The sequence below is a fragment of the Rutilus rutilus genome (genome assembly GCF_951802725.1).
Source record: "Rutilus rutilus genome assembly, chromosome: 10".
Lineage (NCBI taxonomy): Eukaryota > Metazoa > Chordata > Actinopteri > Cypriniformes > Leuciscidae > Rutilus > Rutilus rutilus.
The window spans coordinates 41,317,567-41,337,383 of NC_140215.1; the positions used below are offsets into that span (position 1 = coordinate 41,317,567).

Genomic DNA, 19,817 nt, shown 5'->3' on the forward strand with positions numbered 1-19,817 from the left:
AGTTAGAAAGATAGTAAATAGTAAAAGATAAAGATAAATAGTAGATATATATGTAATCTGTGTTTATATATTACATTTTTTTGTATGTATGTAGCAATTAGAGGGTGCAGAAAGTGTTGTAAATGCCTTGAATACACGTACAGATCATTTGTAACAGGTCAGAAAGCTCCACGAATGATGTGTAACACATTTACAAGTGATGAATAGTTTACACTTTAGATTAGGGGATGCAGAAAGTGTTGTAAATGATTTATTCATGCATTTACACATATATAACAGGTGTTGAACACTGTAGTGTGTAGTGTAGTGTTTAGTGTAGTGTGTACTGCAGTGTAAGTGCTGACTGGTGAGGGTATAGACAGCTGTCTTCTGTAGTGTGTAGTGTAGTGTAGTGTAGTGTAGTGTAGTGTGTAGTGTGTATTGCAGTGTAAGTGGTGACTGGTGAGGGTATAGACAGCTGTCTTCTGTAGTGTGTAGTGTAGTGTAGTGTATAGTGAAGTGTAGTGTAGTGTAGTATGTAGTGTGTATTGCAGTGTAAGTGCTGACTGGTGAGGGTATAGACAGCTGTCTTCTGTAGTGTGTAGTGTAGTGTAGTGTAGTGTATAGTGTAGTGTAGTGTAGTGTAGTGTGTAGTGTAGTGTAGTGTAGTGTAAGTGCTGACTGGTGAGGGTATAGACAGCTGTCTTCTGTAGTGTGTAGTGTAGTGTAGTAGTGTATAGTGTAGTGTAGTGTAGTGTGTAGTGTGTATTGCAGTGTAAGTGCTGACTGGTGAGGGTATAGACAGCTGTCTTCTGTAGTGTGTAGTGTAGTGCAGTGTATAGTGAAGTGTAGTGTAGTGTAGTATGTAGTGTAGTGTAGTGTGTATTGCAGTGTAAGTGCTGACTGGTGAGGGTATAGACAGCTGTCTTCTGTAGTGTGTAGTGTAGTGTAGTGTAGTGTATAGTGTAGTGTAGTGTAGTGTGTAGTGTAGTGTAGTGTAGTGTAGTGTAAGTGCTGACTGGTGAGGGTATATAGACAGCTGTCTTCTGTAGTGTGTAGTGTAGTGTAGTAGTGTATAGTGTAGTGTAGTGTAGTGTAGTGTGTAGTGTGTATTGCAGTGTAAGTGCTGACTGGTGAGGGTATAGACAGCTGTCTTCTGTAGTGTGTAGTGTAGTGTGGTGTAGTGTATAGTGAAGTGTAGTGTAGTGTAGTATGTAGTGTAGTGTAGTGTGTATTGCAGTGTAAGTGCTGACTGGTGAGGGTATAGACAGCTGTCTTCTGTAGTGTGTAGTGTAGTGTAGTGTAGTGTATAGTGTAGTGTAGTGTAGTGTGTAGTGTAGTGTAGTGTAGTGTAGTGTAAGTGCTGACTGGTGAGGGTATAGACAGCTGTCTTCTGTAGTGTGTAGTGTAGTGTAGTAGTGTATAGTGTAGTGTAGTGTAGTGTAGTGTGTAGTGTGTATTGCAGTGTAAGTGCTGACTGGTGAGGGTATAGACAGCTGTCTTCTGTAGTGTGTAGTGTAGTGTAGTGTATAGTGAAGTGTAGTGTAGTGTAGTATGTAGTGTAGTGTAGTGTGTATTGCAGTGTAAGTGCTGACTGGTGAGGGTATAGACAGCTGTCTTCTGTTGTGTGTAGTGTAGTGTAGTGTAGTGTATAGTGTAGTGTAGTGTAGTGTGTAGTGTAGTGTAGTGTAGTGTAAGTGCTGACTGGTGAGGGTATAGACAGCTGTCTTCTGTAGTGTGTAGTGTAGTGTAGTAGTGTATAGTGTAGTGTAGTGTAGTGTAGTGTGTAGTGTGTATTGCAGTGTAAGTGCTGACTGGTGAGGGTATAGACAGCTGTCTTCTGTAGTGTGTAGTGTAGTGTAGTGTATAGTGTAGTGTAGTGTAGTGTAGTATGTAGTGTAGTGTAGTGTGTATTGCAGTGTAAGTGCTGACTGGTGAGGGTATAGACAGCTGTCTTCTGTAGTGTGTAGTGTAGTGTAGTGTAGTGTATAGTGTAGTGTAGTGTAGTGTGTAGTGTAGTGTAGTGTGTATTGCAGTGTAAGTGCTGACTGGTGAGGGTATAGACAGCTGTCTTCTGTAGTGTGTAGTGTAGTGTAGTGTGTAGTGTAGTGTAGTGTGTATTGCAGTGTAAGTGCTGACTGGTGAGGGTATAGACAGCTGTCTTCTGTAGTGTGTAGTGTAGTGTAGTGTATAGTGTAGTGTAGTGTAGTGTAGTGTGTAGTGTAGAGTGTGTATTGCAGTGTAAGTGCTGACTGGTGAGGGTATAGACAGCTGTCTTCTGTAGTGTGTAGTGTAGTGTAGTGTGTAGTGTAGTGTAGTGTGTATTGCAGTGTAAGTGCTGACTGGTGAGGGTATAGACAGCTGTCTTCTGTAGTGTGTAGTGTAGTGTGTAGTGTAGTGTAGTGTAGTGTGTATTGCAGTGTAAGTGCTGACTGGTGAGGGTATAGACAGCTGTCTTCTGTAGTGTGTAGTGTAGTGTAGTGTAGTGTATAGTGTAGTGTAGTGTAGTGTGTAGTGTAGTGTGTATAGCAGTGTAAGTGCTGACTGGTGAGGGTATAGACAGCTGTCTTCTGTAGTGTGTAGTGTAGTGTAGTGTGTAGTGTAGTGTAGTGTAGTGTGTATTGCAGTGTAAGTGCTGACTGGTGAGGGTATAGACAGCTGTCTTCTGTAGTGTGTAGTATAGTGTGTAGTGTAGTGTAGTGTAGTGTGTAGTGTAGTGTGTATTGCAGTGTAAGTGCTGACTGGTGAGGGTATAGACAGCTGTCTTCTGTAGTGTTTAGTATAGTGTGTAGTGTAGTGTAGTGTTGTGTAGTGTAGTGTAGTGTGTAGTGTAGTGTAGAGTGTAGTGTAGTGTGTAGTGTAGTGTAGTGTAGTGTGTAGTGTAGAGTGTAGTGTAGTGTGTAGTGTAGTGTAAGTGCTGACTGGTGAGGGTGTCTTCTGTAGTGTGTAGTGTAGTGTAGTGTGTAGTGTAGTGTGTAGTGTAGAGTGTAGTGTAGTGTGTAGTGTAGTGTAGTGTGTTGTGTAGTGTAGTGTAGTGTAGTGTAAGTGATGACTGGTGAGGGTGTCTTCTGTAGTGTGTAGTGTAGTGTGTACTGCAGTGTAAAGTGCTGACTGGTGAGGGTATAGACAGCTGTCTTCTGTAGTGTGTAGTGTAGTGTAGTGTAGTGTAGTGTAGTGTGTAGTGTAGTGTAGTGTGTATTGCAGTGTAAGTGCTGACTGGTGAGGGTATAGACAGCTGTCTTCTGTAGTGTGTAGTGTAGTGTAGTGTATAGTGTAGTGTAGTGTAGTGTAGTGTGTAGTGTAGAGTGTGTATTGCAGTGTAAGTGCTGACTGGTGAGGGTATAGACAGCTGTCTTCTGTAGTGTGTAGTGTAGTGTAGTGTGTAGTGTAGTGTAGTGTGTATTGCAGTGTAAGTGCTGACTGGTGAGGGTATAGACAGCTGTCTTCTGTAGTGTGTAGTGTAGTGTGTAGTGTAGTGTAGTGTAGTGTGTAGTGTAGTGTAGTGTGTATTGCAGTGTAAGTGCTGACTGGTGAGGGTATAGACAGCTGTCTTCTGTAGTGTGTAGTGTAGTGTAGTGTATAGTGTAGTGTAGTGTAGTGTAGTGTGTAGTGTGTATTGCAGTGTAAGTGCTGACTGGTGAGGGTATAGACAGCTGTCTTCTGTAGTGTGTAGTGTAGTGTAGTGTGTAGTGTAGTGTAGTGTGTATTGCAGTGTAAGTGCTGACTGGTGAGGGTATAGACAGCTGTCTTCTGTAGTGTGTAGTATAGTGTGTAGTGTAGTGTAGTGTGTAGTGTAGTGTGTATTGCAGTGTAAGTGCTGACTGGTGAGGGTATAGACAGCTGTCTTCTGTAGTGTTTAGTATAGTGTGTAGTGTAGTGTAGTGTTGTGTAGTGTAGTGTAGTGTAGTGTAGAGTGTAGTGTAGTGTGTAGTGTAGTGTAGTGTAGTGTAGTGTGTAGTGTAGAGTGTAGTGTGTAGTGTAGTGTAAGTGCTGACTGGTGAGGGTGTCTTCTGTAGTGTGTAGTGTAGTGTGTAGTGTAGTGTGTAGTGTAGAGTGTAGTGTAGTGTGTAGTGTAGTGTAGTGTAGTGTGTAGTGTAGAGTGTAGTGTAGTGTGTAGTGTAGTGTAAGTGATGACTGGTGAGGGTGTCTTCTGTAGTGTGTAGTGTAGTGTGTACTGCAGTGTAAAGTGCTGACTGGTGAGGGTATAGACAGCTGTCTTCTCTGACACACATGGAGTCTTTAACCGCTGTGCACCTGATGTGAGCAAAACATACAAAAAAAATTAACAATTTATTAAACATTTATGAACGGCATATTCATGTTTAATAAATAATTAGTTCATCATTAACTAACCACTTATAAATGACTTACAACTGAACGTTATTATAAAGTGTTACCCACATCTGTAATGCTGAGGAATACTTCATTTACCATTATTAATGTTACAAAATACTAAAACAAATAGTTTTGATTAATGATTAATTAAAAAATAATCTGCCTTTTCAGAAGCACTGTCAAACTTTTGGTGGAAATCTTGTATCGGTGCACAGTAAAGCTGAAAACAGTCTTCTGCTGAATATGGTGCCTGGTAAGACACGAACTTGGATTGGCGGTCATGATGCTGTAAAAGTAAGTGGTTATGCAGATGAAAAAAAACGTTTGTTTAATTATTTTTACATTTTATAAAAGTTGCGTTTACATTTTCGTAAAGTTACTTTACATATTGTGACCATAGACTGTAAAAAAATATGGGTGTAGTGTGCGTGACGTCACCGGTAGTGTTTCTGAAGAGCGTTTCTGAAGCCCAAAGTGGGCGGAGCCGGCCGTCGCCATCTTGGCAGCGCGTCACTCCCGGATAAACGACAATGTGCAGTGTTGTCTTTTAAAAAAAAAACTTTTTAAAAAAAGTTTTAAAACTACTATCAAAAGTAAAAAATTAAATGTCAACCTTATGCCTCTGAATCTATGCCTGCCCTCATATCAATATCAGATGTATTTCTAGAACACAGTTCCAGTAGTGGGATCGAATGTAAGATTTAATAAGTCACTCAATAACGTCCACAATGGTTTCGGACACCCAAATGGCTGTTCCCTCAGTTAGTGCCCTATTTAAAGTTTTTTGGCTTTTAGTATGAATATGTTAGCCTTATTGTTATCTATAAGCTAGTGTGGTCCAAAACAATGACAAAATTCACATTTAGAAGACCAAACCCAACGTCAGAATCCAACGTCAAATTGACGTTGGATGTTGACGTCGAGTACTTACGTCAACCACTGCAACCAAAATCATCCCCTGACTGACACTACTACTTTCTACTCAAGGACCGAATCAAGGATGTAGTTGAGTTAAAAGTACGATATTTGTCTTTCAAATGTAGTGAAGTTAAAGTAAAAAGTTTTAGTAAAGTACAGTACAGATACTCAAAAAGTGTACTTAAGTACAGTACTCAAGTGAACGTACTTTGTTACTGTCCACCTCTGCGTGATGCTAACAGACAGCAGACAAACGGCTAGTAGTGACATCAGCAGCAATCCACCTGTCACTCAAGTGGCCACGCCCTTAATTATGCAGAACTTTAAGGCTTAATATAATTTAAATGGATGAGTTATAAAAAAATTCACCCCCCTCACAGTCGTCATGAAGGGCAAAATTAGCTTTATAGCCCAAAACCACTTTTTGTACCAGGCTGTAAACATGTTTTTTCTGCTGTAAAGTTGGGCATTTTAACATGGGGGTTTATGGAATTGATTCTCTTTTGCAGCCTGTCGATGAACTGCAGTTTAAGTCACTTCTGTGTTGGATTCAAGAGAGAGACTGGAAGGTTGCTGCTTGATTGTGACATGACATAGCTTAGGGCAGGCGTATATGTTGTCTTTGGACACTTGGGATGCTGTGAGCCTCTGCGCTTGTTATACAACATGACTGTTCCACACGGCGAGTCAGTGGCAATCACATGAGCTTGAAGTCAGAGTAGGAGACTGGAGCTTTTATTGTTTGTGCCATAGATTCAGATCATTCATGCACGTTCAACATATTTTTTGTGGGTTAGTTGGTTCATTTCATAATAGAATAAGCAACCATGATGAGTGTAGCGGCTAACTTTGCCTAACATTTGTTTTTATGCAGATTCAAAGTAATTCACATGTTTTCATTATCTGGCTCAAAAAGCCCTGTAAGATGCAATATGAATTTGGGCACAAATAAATGAAAAAAGTTCATCAATTGCAATAAGTGAGTGTGTAAACAACAAAATGAACTTGTGAAATGAGTTTCAGACCAGAAAACTTTCTAACCACTCCATTCACTCTTCAGGAAGGACAGTGGATGTGGACTGATGGATCTGTCTATGATTACAACAACTGGTGCAGTGGACAACCTAATAATTATGGAAATAATGAGAACGTTCTGGAAATAAACTATGGTATGAATATGATCAGATTTAAAGATATAAAGTTAATTGCATTAATAAAAGTGTCTTTGATTCAGAAAAATAATCATGTATTTATTGTTTATCTTATCCTAGATAACCACTGCTGGAATGACGGGAGCATAGACCCACTACACCATTTTGCTTATATTTGTGCTAGAAGTCTTTTCTAAAAGTCATTCTGCTCACAAGTTCATTGATTGAACATTTTTCTGAATGTATCTTTACTACAGAAATTAAATTTTTTAAAAGAGAAACTACTTGATTAATGACAGTTTAAGTGTAATAGAAACATACAGCATCTACATTGTGTAAATCTGAATTTCAACCTTTTTTTAACTTTAATTTCTCCAATCAATAAAAGCATTGAAAAAGGTTTTGTTCTGTTTTGTAGTATTGACTCAAACACATTGGGGCGGTTTCCCAGACAGGGTTTAAATTAAGACAGGAGTAGGCCTTAATCTAGAATAGTTAATCGTGTCTTAGTTACACCTGGACTATGGAGTCCTGAACTAAAATAAACCAGATTAATTTAAAACCAACTGTGCTAATCTGAATTAGCATGATAGCGGTTGCCTATAAAACATGGAATGAACCAAGAAAAGCTTAAAATTGCATGGAACTGAGAAGCAAATCCAAGGAAACAATGGAATCAGAAAAAGACTGCAATCAAAAAATGTTTTACTAAACAAGAGAAAATTATTTTAAGCAAGCTAAATAAACTGCATACACCAGCTATGGAATAAAAGAGAAGAAATGCTGGAAGTCTGTTTGTAATATATATATATATATATATTCACCTCACACACACATATATATATATATATATATACACACACACTACCGTTCAAAAGTTTGGGGTCAGTAAGATTTTTAATGTTTTTAAAAGAAGTATCTTCTGCTCACCAAGGCTGCATTTATTTGATAAAAAACAATAAAAAAAACCAGTAATATTGTGAAATACTGTTTTCAGTCTTCAGTGTCACGATCCTTCAGAAATCATTCTAATATGATGATTTGATGCTCAAGAAACATTCATTATTATTATCAATGTTGAAAACAGTTGTGTACAAATTTTCACAATTATTAAAAAAAAATGAATAGAAAGTTCAAAACAGCATTTATTTAAAATAGAATATTTTCTAACATTATAAATGTCTTTACTGTAACTTTTGATCAGTTTAACTCATCCTTGATGAATAAAAGTATTGATTTATTTTATTTCTTTCCCCCAAAAATAAAATTTAAATTCTTACTGACCCCAAACTTTTGAACGGTAGTGTATATATATATATATTATTAAACTCTGGACTAAACTAAATCTAGGACTATTTAAAGCCTTGACAGAGAAAGCAGATTTCTGTTAATCTGGTTTAAAGGGCAATTTTAGTCTAGGATTAGGCTTAATCTCTGTTTGGGAAACCGCCCCCATAATAGTGTACCGTTGAAGAAAGCATCGTCAGGTTCTGTGCCTTCAATAATGTAAATACACAGTCTTACAATGTCATTGCTTTATAACTGCTCTTTCAAATCCTGTAGGAAAATTAACAGTCTTCATAAAGGTCAGTGATATTCTGACAGCTAGTAATCCTCGAACCGGCATCTGCACTGTACAATTTAAAGGGATACTCCACTTTAAAATGAAAATGTTGTCATCATATACTCACCCTTATGTTGTTTCAATCCTTTATGAATTTCTTTCTTCTGCTGAACACAAAGGAAGATATTTAGAAGAATATCAGTAACCAGACAGTTTTTGGTCCCATTGACTTCCATAGCAGGAAAAAAATATACTATGGAAGTTAGCGGGACCAGAAACTGTCTGGTTACTGATATTCTTCTAAATATCTTCCTTTGTGTTCAGCAGAAGAAAGAAATTCATAAAGGATTGAAACAACATGAGGGTGAGTATATGATGACAACATTTTCATTTTAAAGTGGAGTATCCCTTTAAAAATTTGCCAACTGCATATAAGTGAATCAGATGTTGGTCATCAAAACATAAAATCTGTATGAAACACATAAACAAATTACACAAAATGTGTATAAATTCTATATGACTTTAATTTGACTAGCATATGATTCAATATAATAACTTTAAATGATTTATATATGAATTTTATATGAGTTTTATATATTTCTACTAATACCATACACATTTGCATACTTTTGTCATGTAAAACTCATACAAGTCTTTTAACAGTATTCATATACAACGCAAAAATCCCCTACAAGTTGTATGTGTGCTATTTAGTATGAAAGTGGCCATAATCGGTCTGATTTTGTATAGGACATGTATTGGCCTTATATGAAACACAGAAGGTAATTCTGGCCGATTTAAGTAAGGAAGATATATGGTTGCTGTATATGAACCATGCAGGTTTTTTTCATATGGGGTAACTTAGACATTATTAAAAACATTATTCTAGCTGAAGTATTTGTGTCAATACTGTGTGTCTTTTGCCCCATGTTGGTTTTGCCCCTTGTGTCTTACTATTTCACCCCTATTTCCTTTAAGGAGCTCTGCGATGTAGCTGGCATCAAGAAAACTCTGAAAACTCCATACCACCCCAGGGGCAACCCTGTTGAGCACTTCAACCATATGCTGTTCAACATGCTGGGAACTCTCGAGAGCAAGCAGAAGGCTAAGTGAAGGGAGTACGTTAAACCTCTTGTCCATGCGTATAACTGCACGTGGAATGACATAACGGGGTTCACACCCTATGAACTCCTGTTTGGACGATCACCATGGCTCCCGGTTGATTTGGCTTTTGGCTTGCCAGTCCGTGACTCTCCATCTCCCTCGCACTCCCAGTATGTGAAGGACTTAAGATCACGTCTCGAGGAGAGCTACAAGCTTACATGCCAGAATGCTCAGAAGTCAGCTAAAAGGAACAAAAGCTGGTTCAATCAACGTGTAAAACCGGCAAGCCTGGAGGTTGGCGACCGAGTCCTTGTTCGGAATGTCAGAATCCGAGGAAAGCACAAGCTCAAAGACAAGTGGGAACGAGAGGTGTATGTGGTTGTGAAACGTGCCGGGGATCTCCCAGTTTACATCGTGAGACCAGAGATCAGGGAGGGACCTAGCCGCACGCTCCATCGTGATCTGCTCTTGCCCTGTGGCTTTCTGTCGGCTTCTGCTACAGAGGACTTTCCAGAAGATCTTCCTGCTCAAAAAACACACACTCGCAGCCAGATTCGCAATCGCACTGACCTAGTTGATATAGTTGAGGATGAGGATATAGAGGATGCTGAACCTACCATCCTTGGGAGTTTTCCTCAATTCCCAATGAAGTTCAGTGTGGAAAGAGCGAGTGGATGTGAACAAGAACCAACGATCCATGAAATTGTGTAAGTAACACTGTAACACTGATTCTGTTCCACCTTCTCCACAAAGCCCTGCAACAAGACCTTCAATTGCAACATCACCTGAAAACCACTTATCTGAAGTTGAAGAACCACTGGTGAAGATCCATCTATGTCCAGCTGCGAGGTAGAAACTCCTGTAAAAGAGACTGAGGTGGAAGAACCTGGAGATCCTTTACTTGAACCGATGGATGAACATGTTACGAGAGAGATGGAGCTACCTGTGGAAAGAGAAATGGAATTCCCTGTGGAAGAGATACTTATCAATGTGCCTGAAGCTGAAGTGCTTCTGGAACCTGAGGCTGAAGCTTGTGGGCCGGTCCAATCTGAGTCATCTATGGGTCCTAATGTTCAGAGTTTTACCACTGCTCCCAGTGATATAGTGGGATCTAATGTAGCACCCAGAAGTTCAGGTCGGCAGCGCCAACCCCTTCAATGCCTTCAATACGCAGTATTGGGCAACCCCTTAATTTCAGTCGTTCAAACTCTTTTCCATAGTTTGTCTAATGTTTATACAGAGGCCCCTTAGTCAAGCCACTGCAGCAGACTCTGTCCCTAAACTGTAATACTTCTGAAGTTATTATGCAATGGGGACGTAAAAAAAAAAATTATTAAGGGGGAGGGTGTAACCCAGGTGGGTTTTCTGCCTTGTTTTCCCTTCTCGCGGCTCCATACGGTGTTCGCGTTGTTGCGAGACTTCATGACAGTATCGCGAGATTTGACACAGAGTTTGTGTCCCTTTCCTTTAAATATGGCCGCGCTATTGTTTGGTGTGTGTGTGTGTGTGGGAGCTGGTATGTTTGAGCTGCTGCAGGTAGGCGTTTAGCCCTGTTACCATATAATATCATTCTTTAATATAATTTAATATAATTACTGAATGTAGTTAAAAGTTAATGACAGAATGAGGATTTTACACCCACATATGGCATCTCTGATGTTCTGCAGAACTTTGCTCAGGGAACAAAGACACTCATGTCACTGTTTCCATTTGGATATGAGAGACAGTCCTGTGGACCAAGGAGGAGCCATATTGTCTTTCTATAAGGCAAAGGTACCCAACTGGGTGGTTGAAATGTGTTTTAGAAGGTAACTGTTATCAAATTTATGTCATAATTAAAGCTTTTCTCTGATTTGATCTTACCATCCCAATACACACCATTACCAACACACCTTTCCTCATTCATCCTAATCTCTACCTCCCCTTCCAGGTGGCACGTATATGTCCCAGGAAGTTTGTCGGTTCATGCAGGGCTGCCTAGACTGTGTAATTTCCAAATCTCCTCACCAACTGTCCATCAGCAAGCTCCTTCCTCACCCCGTTCCTCGTTGCCCCCCGTCACACCTAGGACAGGACTTCATCCCTGATCTTGTAGCATCAGATGGTCCTTGTGGCAGTGGATTAGCTTTACAAAGCTTGTTGTCTTTTGCCAATGAAGGGTCTGAATGTAATCCGGATGTACTTCATGCTGTCATTATCATGTGACCTACCAGCATCAGTTGCGTTGCTTCACCACCATTCACAAATCCTCTCCTGTGGCCTCATGGGATAGTAACTTGTCCATCATATGCACACTTTAGAATCTCGCCGGAAATAGTAGGTAAACCGTGTATTTTAGCCTACACTTTTATGAGTTCTGTGAATTCGAACATACTTCTGTCACATACTGTTTTTCACCTACTGTGTAGTAGGGAAGTATGCCATTTCGGATGCAGCCATAGTGTCTGACTATGGCCCCCAGTTCATCTCCCAAGTATGGAGGTCCTTCTCAGTCCTGGATATGTCAGTGAGTTTATCATCAGGTTACCACCTGCAGACAAAAGTTGTAAGAGCTAGAAGATTTGATGTTTCCTGAGGAAATACTGCCACGACAACCACAGCAGCTGGAACCATTTTCTGCATTTAGTACACACAAGACTCTCTTTGCCACTTACAGTGCGTACTTGGCTTCTTGGCTTCCAAGCTTCTTGGCTCTATTCTTCTGGCCTGGCAAACCATCTGAGATTCAAGAATTGAAGGCAACTGGTGTGGGTGTGGGTCTCAGCTCATGCCCATCTGCAGAAAATTCAGGATGCCACCTGGAGATCTAACGCTCTCACATACAAACCAGGGCAGAGTGTCCGGCTCTCCACCTGTGATACCGGCTACAGTTGACCAGTCAAGTTGAGTCCCTGTTTCGTTGGTCACTTTTCACGTTTCACTTCTCAAACCTCACCATTCCTCTTCACCTACCCCTTCATGGTCTGACAAGGAAGATGGACCTCCTTCTCCTATACCTTAATGGGTACATTTATATAAACAACCAGCCGTCATTAGGGTGCTTTAACACTTGGTTCGATTGCTGTCACTTGGCTCGTCAGTCACTCTTGTCAGGAAAGTGAGTGAGACTCACACACACACAGTTTTATCAAATCAAACATTATCAATAGTAGTTCACTTCCGTGATTTAGTACGATTGTGTTAATATCAGCAGCAAACAGTACCGGAGTTCACATGAATTTGCTTCATTTTGTGTAAAAGTTGTTTTAAGAAATGTGCAGTTGTTCATACTTGGGGGAAAAGAATGAAGGAGAATAAAACCATTCCTGTGGGGCCATTCTGTGACATTCTAGCCATGCAAAACAAACAAACAGTTTGCCAGTAAGAGTTTGCACTTACCAGTCACGGTAATTAAAATATGTATTCATGTATGTAATAATTTAAGCAGAAACAATGAGCATGTTAAAGAAATGGTTACATGCTGTGATCGTAATGATTGCACTATATAAATTATCTGGCAATTTTGTATGTTGATTCAGAATTGGAGGGCTTCTTGCCCAACTGGATGCAAACTGCAAATCCTGAGTTTTAAACAGAAAGGCAAATGAAGAATAATTAGCGTAACTGCTGTTCAAAACATTTCAAGCAAGATAATCATGTGCATCTCATCTAACTAATGCTGGGTACACACCAAAAGATTTTTGACATCTTATAAGATTTTCAAAATGTGACAGACCACAAACATGAGGACAAAAAATCCTAGATTTAAGCGTTTTGCTCCTATAGTGTGTGGTGTGCCATGATGTGACAAAGACAGCACACCACACACAAACAGATTTTCAACCAGGGTCTCGACTATGAACACAGGAAATCTTGCAAAATATCGTGAGACTTTAGAATAAGCATGACGGACAACATGCAGGAAGAAATTGCGATAGTGTTTGGAATGATTTTCACAGAAAATTCATGTGAAAAAACCATTGTACCTACCATTGTATATAACCTTTTATACAGAAATATATTAATTCTTTATTGTCTTTATTTATTCTTTATTGGATTTATTGTCTCTTTAGAAAAAGTTATTTAATCCCTCTATAGAACCTCACTGAACCCTTAACACTCAGCTTCTTCTTTTTTTTTTTTTTTTTGATTTTAAGAATTACAATTACAGTCAGGGGGGTACAAAGAGTAAAGCCGATAAACAAACATAAAAAGACATATACATAAACAGTGACAAACTTAAAAGTTAAACAAAAATTTGAAAATGTTTACAGATTGAAATGCACTTTACAGCTTTCTTATTTTCCAAACCCAATTGTGTTTAGGTATTGTAAAATTTCTGCACTTAAAATAAAAAAACAAAGGCTTGTTTCCTCGAAATTTACACTTATGAATACTAAATCTTAACATTAAGCTTCCTGCAAGTGTGTGTGTGTGTGAGAGAGAGAATGACTGTGTCTTCCATCATCTCGCTTTCTGATTGGATATTGTTTTGTTTCACGTGATGATCTCCAGAGCGTGCGCGCGTTTGTCCTCGGGGTTCCCCCCACACATCAGGATTTCTGATCGTAAATATTAAACATGTTTAATATTTACGATTCGCGATCGGAGCGGCTCCGACGTTCTTCCGAGCAGGTTCGGACACTCTTAACACACCTCACACCAAGGGAAAATCTGATAAAATAATCTGTTAAACCATCAAGATAATCGGGACATAGCTAGGATTGTCGGAAGGGGGGAAATCGGCCCAAAATCAGCCCGATTATCTTTTGGTGTGTACCCAGCATAAGAGCACAAGGTTATGAGATGCATTATGTGAATGCTTGGCAACCAACACAGTCAGACCTCTCAACAGCATGCTTTGCTCCCAAGCAGACCAGACAAAGATCATGGGCCTCGTTTATGACAGAACAAAACTTATGACAGAAAACTGGGCGTATGGCCGTTTCCAGCGCTCAACTGTCTCTACGTTAGATTGATAAATGAGTCTCCTGAGTGTCCCTGCCCATAATGCAAGGAGACACACTCAATCCAAGCTGCTTATTGGACTTGATCTCTATATATTCTTACAGGATAAACAACACCAAATAGGTTGTTTGCACATGACGTCACGCTGTGGCTCGAGATGCAGATGGAGGGCAGGACGCCATTTTCTACATAGTAAAGCACTATCACAAACTCAAAATGCGATGTTTTGCAGTTGCTCAAGTCGATCAAACCGAGATATGGGCCGGGGGGGCCGGTGCCCCCGTGTCAACAAGCTTGGCCCCCCCTCTGGCCCCCCTAAATTTGGAATCGTAAAATCACACCAAACAACTGCACATTTATTCAGTTGCGGCGCCTTCATCTAGGCTACACTGCAGTACGACGTATATTCACATCAAATGTTAACGCAGAGGAACGGTACACTGCAGTTCACAAAAGTTAATTATTTGCATGTGCTTTAAAGCCTTGCCGGTTAAACATGTCATTCGCTGCTGATGCGCTGTTCAAACATGCTTTACTGAGCGCGTACACTCGACGCGCACATGCACTAAAAGCCTGTTACTGGACTAAGTTATCTTTTGAGTCTTATATTGCTCTAATACTGTCAAATACAGACATTGTTTACATAAACAAAGTTGGTTATGTCTAAAGTGAAAGCAAACAGAGAAAATTAATTAAAATCTGCTTGTCATATGCGTGTATATTAGACGTGTCGCGTGCAGTTCTTAAAGATACAGTAGCCCTAATAATAAACATGCTGCCGCTTGTCCTTAAAGAGATAGTTCACCCAAAACCAAACAGTTGCTGGTCCCCATTGACTTCCATACATAGTAGGAAAAAATATATACTATGGAAGTCACAGGGGTACATCAACCGTTGTGGTTACTCACATTCTTTCAAATAACGTTTAATTTCAACAGAAGACAGAAACTTATTCGGGTTTAAAACAACTTGAGTAAATTATGACTTTTTTGGGGGAGAACTATCCCTTTAATGTTAATAAAACAACAAAACACACAAAGGAAATCATTCACTGCTCTTGACTGAGAACTTTAAGTCTGTTGTGTTTCATTTTCATATTTGTTCATTTAATTACTTTCTCATACTGTTAAATACACCTATAGCTGAAAAAATAAAGCAGTTTATTTCATTTGTGTATTAAGTTGTGTATGTGTAAAATGTATCTCTGTTCTTAATTTTTAATAACAAAGAAAATAATGACAAAGATTTTTATCTTCACCACTTTGGCCTAAATGTCTGCCATTCGTTTTTATTTTATATTTTGTTACCTATAAGGCTTTGTTTTTAAAATAGGGAAATTAGTTTGGCTGTAATAATCAGGGTATCTTCCGTCCATTTCATTTCCTATTTGAAATGAAATAAGCAGAAACGAGAAACGGCGACTTTATTCGTTTTTTCCAAAAACGGAAAAACGAGATTTCGGCTTGATTTTTCGTTTTTTAGTTCACAGGCAAAAAACAAATAAATGACTTCAAAATTCGTTTTGCACATGTGGACGGTCATGAGGCGCCCCTGTCAGCCGATTGGTCAAGAAAATCTGAGCATGTGACGTCATCGGTAGTTCCCCAGGTTTATTCAACAAAATAATAGTCCTATGGCTCTGCTTACCGCATATTAAACTGTTCAGGGCAGGTCCTGGGCTTACTTATGTGCAACTTAACGTGTTTCAGAGAAATATTTATATATCAGAAATATTAAATATTAATCTGCACCCAGACGGTTTTATTAGCTGTGCGGAGTTAAATCTGTGTGGTGAAGCACAATGTTCAGTCAAGCATATACGCAGCAGTCATAACTCTTCTTTTAGACAGTACGCTCAGTTTTGGACAAGGGGTGGTTATGCAAAACTGCTGATGGTGGTGGGTACCGCGATGATGGTAAATAAAATTGTACTGTTACTGTAGCTAATCATAGCTGCGAGAGTGAGACAGCGAGATGATTGACAGGACGATAGCGGAGGAAAAAGCGCAAGATTTTGTTAGTAAAGAAATATTTATTTGTTTAATATAAAAGTGAGTTTGTCTTTGAAAACAACAACAACAACAAAAAGGTTTAATAACAGTGTGATCACAAAACTGAGCGTTCATTTTAAAGGGACATTTCCAAATATATTTTATTTATTTGTTAGCCTATGCTGTTGTTATTCTGTCTTAATCGTTTTGTTAATTCAAGTTTAATACTATGCAGGAGGTTTTTTTTCTTTATTGTAGCCTACTATTTTATTGTTGTTGTGTTTTCATTAAAAAATAACAATGAACCGCATTCGTCTGAAAGGTTAATCCATAGGTCTTTCATTTACTTGTGTTATCTCATCCGTCTTATTCGCTTTGTTAATTTTAAATCTAAGAAAAACTCCAAGGCACTCTCCTGGAATATTAAAAATGCCTTTATTTTATGGCATAGTCAAAATAGACTTGATGACTCCAACGCGTTTCAGCACACTGGCCTTCGTCAGGGAATCAAACGAATAACGAATAGGCTAATGTTAATTAAAATTGTTCAAAGAGTGGAGGAAGATGTTGTCAAACATTAAAAAAATCTAAAATAAGCGCTATATGCTGAACGTACCCTCGTGCACTGTTCGATTTCCGTGTAGGCTACTTACGGAGCGGGTCCAATTGACAAATTTGGTCAAATTGGTTTTTTAACCATTTTTTAAAAACGGTTTCTTTTTATAAACAGTGTAGGCCTACTGACTTTTTTTGCATAATTTTTTTTTTTTTCGTTTTCATTTTTTCTTATACATTTTATGCTTATAACATCATAACTGAACAATTCAATGTAGCTGTATGAAAATAATGTTTACTTTTCCTAAGTTAACTTTCCCTTTAGTTTCCTATAGACATAGTTCCCCTAGTTTCATTCATTTTCTGTATCTTCAACAACATTTCCCTCAATCTCTGAAGCATCCTCTAACTCGGAAACATCTTCATCTGTATCAGTATCATCAAAAACCTGTGAAATTACTTATTTAAATGTCAATTTTTGGGAGCTCATTTTTCCTGCTGTCTATGTCAAAGTCTTGTGCCACACTAAGCAAAATTGTGGGAAAGCTCATTATTCACTCACATGGGAGTGAGAAACAAAACATAACAAAAACATATGTCACGGTGTGACAAAAGCCAGATAAGGAGAGAGAGTAAAATCCTCTTGAAGGCAGTATTATTTGGAGACCTCTTGTGGATGGTCGTCTCATCACACCGCGAAATCTGTTGCCATGGCAGCGAGGCCAATTGCCTGATTGACAGCAGGTGAGGAGAATTACAGAGAGTGTTGTGAGAGGAACGCGCATTAGGATGGGGCTTTAAAAAGAGAGAGGAAACAGACGGTCAGGGTGGTTTTCCTCCCGTGAGATACTGTGTTCTGTCGGCGGGTTGTTTATATTTGAAGCTGGACTGTGAAGCAGGGCGAAGATTGAAGCCGAGAAATGGACATGAGAGAGTGAAGTTTTGTCAATGAGATCCAGGGGATATCGTCAACAGTGGGAAAGACGCAAAGTGATGAGTATTTGATCCGTTGTTTATATGCACTGACACTGAAGTGGTGTGGAAAGTCTGGAAAGCGTGTGGCACGAGTGAAGTATTACACCGAGTGAATTAATGATCTGTCTCCAACCTTTGTTCTTCCTGCACTGAATGTGACGATTACTACATCCGTTTGACTGTCCCTGAGAGAAGTGGAGCCCGTGTAGAGACGAGAGTCGATCTGGTGGGAGAAAGACCGGTGGGTGAGTGCTGGCTCGAATGCACGTGTGCGAGTGGAATGCAGTGCCTGAAGTGACGATTCACACGGTTTGTGTTATGGAGTGAAGTTTATCGTGTGGAGAAGTATTAATAGTCTGCTGTGCACTCGCTTCTATAGTCTTTCACCCGCTGTCTCTGAACGGGGTTCGTTACATCCAGCGTCCAACTTACCATTTGAGACAGTCCCACTCTGTGAATGCTGCCGATCCATTAATTCCTGTTACATTGTTGCAGCGTATAGTTGAAGTGGAGTGTCTTGCTTAGAGCATCCTTTCCGCCTGGTGGTCCCCACCTGTCCCCACTGAAAGCCTCCGCCCTGTTCAGAAGGAGAGAAGGTATCACTGTTGAGCGTCGCATCTTGTTGAACCATTGAACCCTGTTGTATTGTTGCAGGGCACAGTCAAAGTGAAGTGTCCTCTTGCCGGGTGGCCTTCCGTGCCCGTGCTGCAAATTGTTGCTGCTGTTCGGAAGGAAGGAGAATAGCCGCGGCACGTGGCTCAATTAAAGTGTCGTCTTGCTGTCCACGGTCCCCTCCTGGCCCGGCCTGCTCGCCATTTGCGCCCCTGTGACCCGTCTGAATTGAGGATCCCCGTCCTCTGGATACTTACCTTTGGGCAGCCTCCGGCACTCGTTCCATCCTCACCACGAGTATTTACCTGGTTCCAGTCCGAATGGGGTCCGAGTAGCCAAGACGTCCTTGTGAGCCCTGTAAAGAGTACCAGTGACCTACCTGGATGGTGTGTGTCCTCCTTGATTCCTCTCCGACGAGCCGCAGGGTGTTCACGAACGTCCATCTCGCTCCGGTCCAGGGGCCCATCGAATTGCTTCTGGCGATAAGAAGGAAGATTTTAATTAGGACTTTTCAAATTATCTGCTTTTAACTCAATAAAGAAATTGTTATTCCTTTATCCTCTGTCTGCTGTTTGGTTCCTTGACACGCTCCTCGAGGCGGTACCCGGTCTCCAGGGGTGGGTGCAGTCTGGCTTGGCCCACCCCGACCTGTGACAGAACTTGGCGTAGTCGGCAGGGTTCCCGTCTCGAGTGGAGCGATCAAGGTCCTAAATGGCCGAGGAAGAAGAGCCAGTGGCCAGACAGCCGGTTATGCCCTTCTTTATGGGGGCCCCGTGGGCCCAGAAGTACGGAGGTCCGGGGTCAGAATTAAGCCTGTCAGCATGGAAGGCCCAGGTGGAATACCTGGCAGGGCTCCAAGGGCTGAACGCCCTGCAGAAGGTACAGTTCGTATTAAATTCACTAGAGGGAGAAGCAAGAAGAGAAGTACAGGCAGCACCGGAAGCAACCCGCACCACAGTCCGAGCCATCTTTGATTTCCTTACGGTACAATACGGAGATACCACCCCGGTAGCTGTCCTGAGAACCCAATTCTTTAACTGTAGGCAAGGGCCTCGACAAACTGTTCGGCCATTCGCGTTGCAACTGAGGGAACAGTTTACCAGGCTAAGGGGAAGACAGGACCACGGCCTGGGCGACGAGGAGACCCTACTGCGAGATCAGTTTCTGCTAGGATTACGGGAGGGCCCAGTACGTCAGAGCCTGCGGGTGCAGTTGAGACGAAATCCTGACCTCACGTTTGAAGAACTGCGGCGAGAAGCTCTAGCCCTTGAGCGTGATCACACCGAAGGTGTGGATCCTCCCAGCTGTCTGGTGGCGAATGCTGTTAGTGGGCCTTCGGCCCCTGCCACCTCCGATTGGAAGCATGCCCTCCGGGAAGAATTGAAAAGGGATATCCGGGAACAAATGTCTGATCTGTCCAAATCTGTTGTCGAAGAACTCCGCCGAGAACGCCTCCATTCACTTACCATTTGAGACAGTCCCACTCTGTGAATGCTGCCGATCCATTAATTCCTGTTACATTGTTGCAGCGTATAGTTGAAGTGGAGTGTCTTGCTTAGAGCATCCTTTCCGCCTGGTGGAGTCTGGCTTGGCCCACCCCGACCTGTGACAGAACTTGGCGTAGTCGGCAGGGTTCCCGTCTCGAGTGGAGCGATCAAGGTCCTAAATGGCCGAGGAAGAAGAGCC

General features: G+C 40.8%; 1 protein-coding gene across 2 annotated transcripts in view; it reads left to right on the forward strand.

The window, feature by feature from the left end:
- The window catches only part of LOC311298339 (ladderlectin-like), a 166,963-nt gene that overhangs the window by 1,418 nt on the left and 145,728 nt on the right, over positions 1-19,817 (forward strand). Inside the window, exons 3-5 of one of the 2 annotated variants that reach the window (XM_084421166.1) lie at positions 4,486-4,608; positions 6,293-6,401; positions 6,504-6,602. In XM_084421166.1, the coding sequence (XP_084277292.1) occupies positions 4,486-4,608; positions 6,293-6,401; positions 6,504-6,580 (309 nt within the window). In that variant the 3' untranslated portion in view covers positions 6,581-6,602. Of the gene's footprint in view, positions 1-4,485; positions 4,609-6,292; positions 6,402-6,503; positions 6,784-19,817 lie in introns of those variants that run through there. The other variant, XM_084421165.1, reaches the window with a different exon arrangement.